The 9623-nt window shown below is 32.9% G+C and overlaps 1 protein-coding gene across 1 annotated transcript; it reads right to left on the bottom strand.

Annotated features, from left to right (window-relative positions):
- Positions 1-6484: 6484 nt before the first annotated feature.
- On the bottom strand, positions 6485-8253 carry LOC126714098 (aspartic proteinase PCS1). The gene has a single exon (XM_050414097.1). The coding sequence runs from the start codon at positions 8156-8158 to the stop codon at positions 6812-6814; it is 1347 nt and encodes a 448-aa protein (XP_050270054.1). The 5' UTR covers positions 8159-8253; the 3' UTR covers positions 6485-6811.
- Positions 8254-9623: the final 1370 nt, after the last annotated feature.

The raw sequence follows: 9623 nt of genomic DNA on the forward strand, positions 1-9623 counted from the left end.
CTATCAAAGACTTTACTAATTGAACTAATTGAAACATACTCTTGTCTAACATCTAGACCACAACCATTTAAAAAAAAAGGGTTAAAGAATGATCTAGCATTTTATTGTGTTACCTTCACAATTTAAAAAAAGAAAAAATTTCTGTTTGCATTTTGGTTTTTAAAAAAAACATATTTCTTATTACTTAAAAAAAAAAAAAAAAAAAAAAAAAAAAAAAAAAAAAACCGATAGAACATCAATATATAGATTTTGGTTTATGATAACTGCTAAAACATAGACCTTAATATCTTAATCCTAGTTCATTTTGGGATATTTATAATTTTGTCGGTCAATTTCAATAAACTTTAGCTTTAAGATGAACAAAAACATAGCATGTGATATTTCCATGATAGATGTATCTAGAAAATGAGACATGAAATATCAAAATAAACATACTCTATGTCACTACTGCACACCCTTGGTGTGATAGTCACTCCATAAGTATAAGTGCTTATAGGATGTGAGTGGTAAACGCCAGAGTTTAAGTTTTCAGAAGGGAGCTTCACATACATAAACATTTAGATCATGCTAGAGTAAAATTTCTATCTTGAATATATATATATATATAAAATACTCCATGTCATTTATTTCTTGTTAAAGATTATGCTAGAGTAGAATTTTTATCTTGTATCCACAAAAAAAAAAAAAAAAAAAAAAAATCCATGTCATTTATTTCTTGTTAGAAGAAACGACAAATATCAAATATGTAATTCTGGATTTTTGTATTAGCGGTGTTAATTATGGATGCACTTTTTTAAAAAACTATATAGGTGTAGGTGTCATAAAATAAATGGTAAGTACTCTTATGCTTAATTTAACACCCCCTACCCCTTAAAAAAAAAAAAAAAATCATTTGCAATTTTTCATCCCCTCTCTCTCTCTCAAAATCTCAACAGAAAAATTTTATGGTTCTTGATATTTTTATTTTGGGTAAATTGTAAATTACATCTCTAAAGTTTGGAAATTGTTCAATTTTACACCCTGAAGTTTTAGAATTTAGATTTTACTCCCTAAAATTTGGTGGTATTTGGATTTTACACCATAAAATCTCAATAGAAAAATTTTCTGGTTCTTGATATTTTTATTTTGGGTAAATTTTAAATTATATCTCTAAAGTTTGGAAATGGTTGAATTTTACACCCTGAAGTTTTAGAATTTAGATTTTACCCCCTAAAGTTTGGTGGTATTTGGATTTTACACCATAATATTTTAGAATTTCGGAGTATAAAATCCAAATATCCACGAACTTTAGAGGACAAAATCCAAATTTTGAAACGTCAGGGTGTAAAATCTAAACACTCTCAAATTTCAGGATAAATTCCAAATTCTGAAACTTCAGGGTGTACAATCCAAAAACCCCCAAACTTTAGGGGTGTAATTTGCAATTTACTCTTTTATTTTTACTAATTTAGGTTTATTGTTGTTTTTGTTTATGATCTATGATATATCTATAAAACTAATTTTGCCATTTTTGTCTTGCAATTGGTTTTAGATAGGATTTTAATGAATAAATTTCTTTGTTAGAGCATTCTCATTTGCTTGTGCATAAAAAAAATGCATTTTGCATCACAAAAAGTCATTTTATTTATTTTATATAACCACTTTTTCAACACACTATACATTCCATTCTTAAAAAAAAAAAAAATTAATTGTATGACTTCTTAAAAAAAGAAAATTAATTGTATGACTTTGGAGGCTAGTAATTAAAGCAACTTATTAAATACTAGAGAAGTATTTACGAACAAAAGAAGGGGGTAAATTTTAGCTCTCTCTCTCGATTTTAGGAAATAATATTCTCCCTAAATTATGGATGTAATGATACTCCTCTTCAATTTATACAAAATGCAACAAATAAATCTATATCATGCACCCCCTCAAAAAAAAAAAAAAAAAAAAAAAAAAATCTATATCATGCTCTCCCTTCATCTTTTGCTCAGCCAACAGCTACAACTTCTCCACGGGTCAAATGGATCTCTTCATCGGCTTATTTCTTTAAAATTAATTTTTATAGTGCTGTGTTCAAGGATATTAATGCAGCAGGTCTGGGGGTGGTTGTTCGTGATCATCGGGCGCTAGTACGTAATAGCTTCTACAGCTGAAAAGATCTGTCTCCCACCATCTTCAGATGATGTTGAAGCTATATGGTTGCTGTCAAAGCAATAACTTTCGTCCATGAACTAGGAATATCATCAATTATCATTGAAGGGAGACTCCTAAGTTATCATCAAAGCCTTGAGGAGTGAAGTTGAGTCCCTGCCTCCTTTGGAAGCTACTTTCTGATGTAAAACCTGCTATAGATGCCTTTAGTTCTATCTCTTTTTCTCATACTGATAGACTAGGTAATTTTGTAACTCATAGTGTAGCTAAATATGCGAGATATATTAGTAGTTTTTCTAGCTAAATATGTGAGATATATTGATAGTTTTTCTATGTAGATGGAGGGTGTTCCTCCACACCTTACTGATGTACTTTTGACCGACTATAATTGATTTTTTTTCTAATAAAAGTATGTAGTATTTCTTCTTAAAAAATAATAAATAAATCTATATCATCATGCTTCATAACTTTCCCATTGGAATATTTTAGAAAAAATATTACTAGTTAATGAATTGACACTCCCCATTGATATTTGTACAATTGAGTATAATTTTTTATTTAATTAGAATATTCCATTACAAAAACCATAGAGTGAGAAAATATAAATTTAAATCGTCACATTTATACAAATATCAGAGTGTCATTTCGTCGACACTTCGTTGATACTTTGATGAAGAGTCTCATTTCATTAAACATCAAAAAAAGTCGGTGTACATGAAAAAAAAATAGCAACAATGGTCACCTCGTGTTGAATTTTCAATTTGATGTCATGTCATTTCAGTCTATTCACTCTATTGTGTGTAATTTCTAACAATAAATTTAAAGATATAATATTTTCATAATTATAACTACTCATAAGTGAAATTGACTGTTATTATTTGGGTTTCTTCTAATCTTCCTTATTATCATATGTAGAGCAATTTTAAGAGGTCTACAATTCATTATTTCTACATGATGATGCATAAAATTGTGAGTGAGTTGATTGTTTACACGCGCGGCGATTGAAGGTACCTGAAGAACCTATGGAGGGCACCTGTGGGGTGTCGGCCAAAGACTCTCCAAAGGTTAAGTTAGTGACTGAAAAATCTCCAATAACTCTAAAAGTATAAGAGTTAGAAAATTCACGTACCTTGGAGAAGAGAGGGCTTGGTGCTTATATAGCAGTGTAGAGTGACCAAGATCTTATGATTGTAGGCTCTTCCCTAACTTCCCATATTTGGAGGATACAAATACATAGAAAGATCTTTAGACGTGGTATGTAAGTTCTTTCCATATAGGGACATTTGAGTGGAGAACACACAATTGGTGTAGAGTTAAGTATGAAGGGCTATCAGTCTGGGCCCTTTGTCGGCCATATGCAGGGATGGACCTACCTTAGGTTTTGAAAAATTATATATATATATATATATTTATTTACACAAAATTTAAGATTTTGACTCTTAATATTTATTTTTGGCCCCCCTCCCCAAAAGTTTTACAAACTGGCACATGAAAACCCAAAAAAAAAAAAAGAAAAAAAAAAAAGAAGACAATTTCCTTTGCCCAGTCACTCCAAGAATGCCAAGATAAAGTGATAAACCTTTAAATAAACTAAAACACCAACAAACAATTAACAAATTTGGATAATAAGGAAAACCCTTAAACAAACCTAAATTACCAACAAACATCACAAATCCGGTCTATAACAAAAAAGTACCAACAAAACAATTACAAATCACAAACCAAAATTTTATGTATTTATAATATTAATTACATTATTATAATATGATGTCATTGATTTGATCCCTTTTGGACAAAAAACCAAAAACTTCTCATTCTCGGTTCTTTGTCCAATTCAATTTTTAAACCATAATAGATCCCTATGATTAATAATTGGCAAAAATGCAAAACTGACCCTCTAACTTTTACCGTTTTTCATTTCAGTCCTCTAATTTTCATTTTTGTCAATTCAGTCCTCTAACTTTTAATTTTTTTCAATTCAGAGTTCCGTTACAACTTAGTTAGTGGCTACCGTTAGAACTCCTGAAACGATGCCGTTTTGCCTTTTTTTTTTTTTTTTTTTTTTTTTTTTTTTTTTAAATTCGGAATTAAAATAAAATAAGAAAAATCTAAATTAAAAAAAAAAAAAAAACATTAATGGAAATGACGAACTACACTGTGCACATGTAGAGCACCCAAACCCCCAAATCTCAAAAACTTCTTTTTCACACACTCTTCACAGACTCATTCCTCAAATCTCCATGGAGTTTTACGAAGGAGCTTGCGAGATGAAACTACTCCAAACTCTCGAAGGCCACACTGAGAGAGTATGGAGCCTCGCTTGGAACCTGGCCACTAGCACCACCGAAACCCCTTTCGTCTTCGCCTCTTACAGTGGTGACAAAACCGTTCGAATCCACTACTAACCCAATTCAATTCTTGATTATTCCTACTCTCACAAATACAATTCCACAAATTGATTACCAGATTCCCCCTCTCAGCTTATTTAAGTTATTTATAAATAATTTTTTTTTTAAGGATAAAAAGAATCTTGAGCCTTGACGCTTTGTAGTTTGTGTAATGGACAAACTAAACCAGGTTCACTGGTTCAGGCTTTAACCAAAGGAGAAAGAGGATCTCTAAACTGAGCTGCAGTATCATCGAAGTTCGAGCTCGGCCACCGAGAAAAACCATGTTCATGGCTTCTATGTTTCGCTCCCTCTCTCTATCCCTTTCTTTGTGTTTAGTTGCTAAGAAAAACCTGCAGAAAAATGAAAACATATTGGAGATTTAGACAAACACAGAGACAAATCGAACAAAATCCTTCTCCCTCTTCTTCCTATTCCTCTTGGAACTGCAAGCTCCTTTGTTTTGTTTTGATTTCAGGGGGGGTCGTTCCCATTAATGTTTATATATATATATATATATATATATTTTTTTAATTCCGAATTTATTAAAAAAAATAAATAAAAAGCAAAACGGCGTCGTTTCAGGAGTTCTAATGGCAGCCATTAACTGAGTTATAACGGAGGCCTGAATTGACAAAAATTAAAAGTTAGAGGACTAAATTGACAAAATTGAAAGTTAGAGGACTAAAATGAAAAACAGTGAAAGTTAGAGGACCAGTTTTGCATTTTTGCCTTAATAATTTGTAGATCATAGTAAATTAACTACATTGTTTAATTCCTCAAGCAAAAGACTTTAGCGATTCCTCCTCCCCCCCCCCCCCCCCCCCCCAAACAAGGTTTGAATCCTGGTTCTATCCTTGGCCATATGAGATGCTGGACGAGTAGGTGTTTGATGGCTATCTTAGGTCTCACCATAGGCATGGGGGCCTGATGCTCCCTTGGGAGCTTGACTAAGCCAACGTGGTGCCACATGCTTTTAGTGACTGAAGACTCTTTGAATAACTAAAAACTCTAAAGTGTTAAACAAATTTTGAGAAGTTGAAAATATTCCTATCACTACATAAAATTTTTAACGCAACCTAGCATTAGGAATTTGTTAGTTTCGCACTAATTCAAAGCAACTTATCAGATACTCGTATAAAAGTTCTATTTTAAAAGTGACAAAACTAAAAGGAAATGCATGCATTTTGATAGGAAGGTTCTCTCTTCATCTCGAGCTTTGGGGCATACCGCATATGTTATGGTCTCTCGCTGTTTATTTATTTATTTATTTAGTAAACAGTAATATTTATAAAAGACACACTAAAATAGTAATGCTAGTGTTTTAAGTCGAGTTTATAATATATTATAGCTGAGTTTGGATAGTGCGTTTCTTGCATTTCTTGTGGTCTGTGTTTTTTTTCTATGGGTCCCGTGTATTGTTCATGGGATCCGCAAGTATGAATTTCAACAAATTTTTCTTTAAAACTGGGTTCCACAGCACTATTCACACATTTAAAAATTATTTTACTATAATGTTTTCAGTTTTCAATTTTACACTAAGTGGTATATAAAATTTAAAGGAGCCTAACTTTTGTAGTTGTAGACTGAAATTATAAAATTTAAATTAGATAATGACACCTTATTAATTAACTATTTAGTTAATTAAGGTCTCATCCGATATCTTTTCCTCATGTATTAACCAAGTTGGATTTTGGATTGTAGATCCCTTTCTAACACGACCATATGGATGGTGACACTAAAACATGTTTTCCAAGAAGCTAACAAATCTAGCTGTAGGGGAGTTGAGCAACATGAACATGAAGGTGTTTTTTTTTTTTTAATGATATCTGTCCCCCCCCTTTTTTTTTTTTTGGTTAAATTGTTTATTCTGGGACACTACGAGTTAAATTGTTAAAAATAAGCATGCATGCTTTGCACAGGGACAAGGAAATCTTTCTCACAAAAAAAGAAAAGAAAAATGATAACATAATTCACATCCTCATATATATACATTGCTCTGAACTTTATAATACAACACAGCTATTTTTGATCAGCGATTACAATATTGCTTGTACGTAAACATAATATATCTCATCTCATGGATGCCCTGCCCCACTCTTGGAATGGCCCTCGGTCCTTCTGATATTAATGTTCACATGGGGCCTTCCTTGATTTCATTTATTTTCCTCCTTCTAGTAAGAGCCTTTAATTATGTTGAATCCATATATAGACTTTCCGGAAAATATATCAAATATTATTACATCATTTCTAATATTGTGTTTCAATAGTGTTACTCACTCACTCACTTACACTAATGATCTGCTACAATCAGCCTTACCAAACCCAACTCTACGATTTGCCAGATCAAATTCCACCCATTGATTTTGCTGATGGATATTCCCAATTATATTACTGGCAGCCCCTAGCCCATCAGACCGTCCAATTCCAATACAGTGGACCCTACGTCCCACGTCAGTTAAAACCCGCTCTTTTTCCACTACAATCTCCACCCCTTTTTCAAACTCAAACACCATATTCCCTATCAGCCGTCCGATCTCAATTGCATTCCCATCAAAACACATGTCAGCCATTCCTTCGTACACATAACCTTTTTTTAGTCTTGGGCCAACCAATCTCACAATCTCCTCCCTCACCTTATTATATGCCTCCTCCACCAAGTAAGTGAATTCGGATCCAGAATCAATCATGGTCTGACCCGACCCGCTTGGGTTGGGTCGAAAAACCGACGGAGGGATGTCGAGCTTTTTTGCACCAATTCTTATCCCTTGCATTGCCACCGTGTAGGCTAGAGGGTCAAGGTTAGGCATACGTTGAGTTTGCTTGAAAGTCAATAGGTTAACGTACTTAAATCTGGCAGAGTTCGGGTTGTTACCGAGGTAAAATGACCCGGTGGGTAAGGACCCAGGTCGGGTCGTCCGGGTCGGGACACAATATGAGAACTTAGAGATTTTGGCTTGGGAAGCAAATGACAAGCGTCCCAGGTTCATTCCCAAAATACCCTTGGTTTCACTAGTATCTTGTGCACAACCTAGGGCAAAAGGAGGGGTCATAACGGAACGGGAAAATGTGAATTTTTCTCGGACAAGATTGCCCTCGGCTAAAGTCCCGTCCGCGTAGAAGTAAGAGTAGTGGCAGAGACGGTTTTTGTCGCAAGAAGTTGGGAGGGTAAAATCGGGAACTCGAGGTTTACAAATAGGATGGTTACAAGGTAGGACAGAGAAAGAAGAGGAAAGAGCAGGATCAAACGACGCCGTAGGAGGAGGAGGAGGTGGAACTTTGGGGGTCTTCTTTTTGTTGTGACACTGAATCCATGAGAGTTGGCTGCCAGTGTCCAAAACCATTTGTTGGGTCTGTGGTGGGGTCCCTATTGGGAGAGAAACGATCAGAGCCATTGAATACTTAAACGTTGATTTGTATCTGTACGGTGATGATGGGGTGGTTTTGGGTCTTGGGTATGGAGAAAGAAGAGAAGGGTTGAGAGATGAGGAGGTGTTTGGATGGAGATGAAGAGCAGTAAGAGGGAAAGAGAGAGAGAGTGAGGAGTTGTTTTGGTTTTGGTTTTGGTTCTGGTCATGTTGGGTTGAGAGAGAAAAGAAGGTGAAGAAGAAGAAAAATAGGAAGGAAGGTATCATGGTTGGTTGTTGTGTTGCAAGAGAGAGAGTTGAGTACAGAGAATATGGTGAGGGCTGAGGCGTGTGTGGGGTTGTGTATTTATATACAACTTGAATTGGCGGAAAGAGAAGGCGGAAAGCGAAGGAAAGGAACAAGTAAAGGGCAAGTAAATGGGGGCAAAGCATACGCGGTTTCTTAATTGATGATGATAAGAGATATTTTGATGATATATAATTTTAAATTTTGTGATTGTGATTTACTGACTTATTACATATTCATTCTTTGAATAAACCAAAGGAAAAAGAAAAAGAATTGAGTATATAAATGTCTTTTTTGAAAGTGAGGACTTCTAATTTATAATGATTTTTGCTATTTTTTAACTCTTCTATACTTTTTTTTTGATAGCAACTATACTTTTTTTTTTTTTTGATAGCAACTAAAAGAGAAAAAGAAAAACAATGATATTATCTTTCTTTTTCTGGCACTCCAAAGGAAACTGAACTAATAAGTAAACGAGTGAGTATATATTGACAAAATTTTTGCTATAATTCAGATGTGATTGACGGTAACTAGTGAGAGAAAAAAAAAAAAATTGTGATACATGTGAAAATAATGATTTATCATTCACAAACTATAAGTAGACACATACAATATATCAATTGGTAATGAAACATCTATCCCTGGTTTACCATCTCGTGACATCACTAACAATCAGCTTAACAAGTTTTCTATATTCTCAATATTTATATCAAATTTTACTTTAATAGGATGTTATTTACTTTTCAATCTGGTAAATTCTTATTTTGTATATTATTAATTAGATGTAATTTAACAAATGAATTTGCCCTATATTTGTTAAAACAAAATTAATTTAGTGCAGTTTAACAAGTGGACCCCTCTATATTTAAACAAAAAATCTAGGGACACACCTTTTTGCACACACTTTGTCACAATTTATTTATGTCAATTAGTGATTAAAGTATTTTAAATGGTGGATCCCTATATAAGTGAAGTAATTTGAGTTAATAACTAATTAATTAATCATTTACCCAAGCATACTTACATGCACACTTACAAATAGAATTTTGTTTGTGTGTAAATATACAATTCTTGAAATATATATACACAAAAAATTTTGTATCTAACTTTAATACTATTCAATATTGACATTAAATATTTTTGACAACTCTTGAAATAACGATATCATTTGGTAAGGTATGCAAGTTGTTCATTATTCATTATTCCATTTTTGTATGAAAATAAAATAATTTGTTCAGCTGTTTATATGCTTAGTTTTTAATTTGCAACATAATTTTTTTTAATATTATTAAAATGTTTAAAAAACTTATGAAAATTTAGCTTTCATGAAAATCTGAAAAAGAAAAAAAAAAAAAAAAATGGAAAGAAGCAAAGCTTCTTTTGGGGAAGATGGTTTTTTTTTTTTTTTCCTTAAAGTTTGTATTTGAGTTAATGATAAATTTTGGT

Source organism: Quercus robur, chromosome 2 (genome assembly GCF_932294415.1).
Source record: "Quercus robur chromosome 2, dhQueRobu3.1, whole genome shotgun sequence".
In the NCBI taxonomy this organism is placed as follows: domain Eukaryota; kingdom Viridiplantae; phylum Streptophyta; class Magnoliopsida; order Fagales; family Fagaceae; genus Quercus; species Quercus robur.

Bases quoted from the DNA above. Each gene is read 5' to 3' on its own strand.
- LOC126714098 (XM_050414097.1), bottom strand. From the start codon at position 8,158: ATGATACCTTCCTTCCTATTTTTCTTCTTCTTCACCTTCTTTTCTCTC.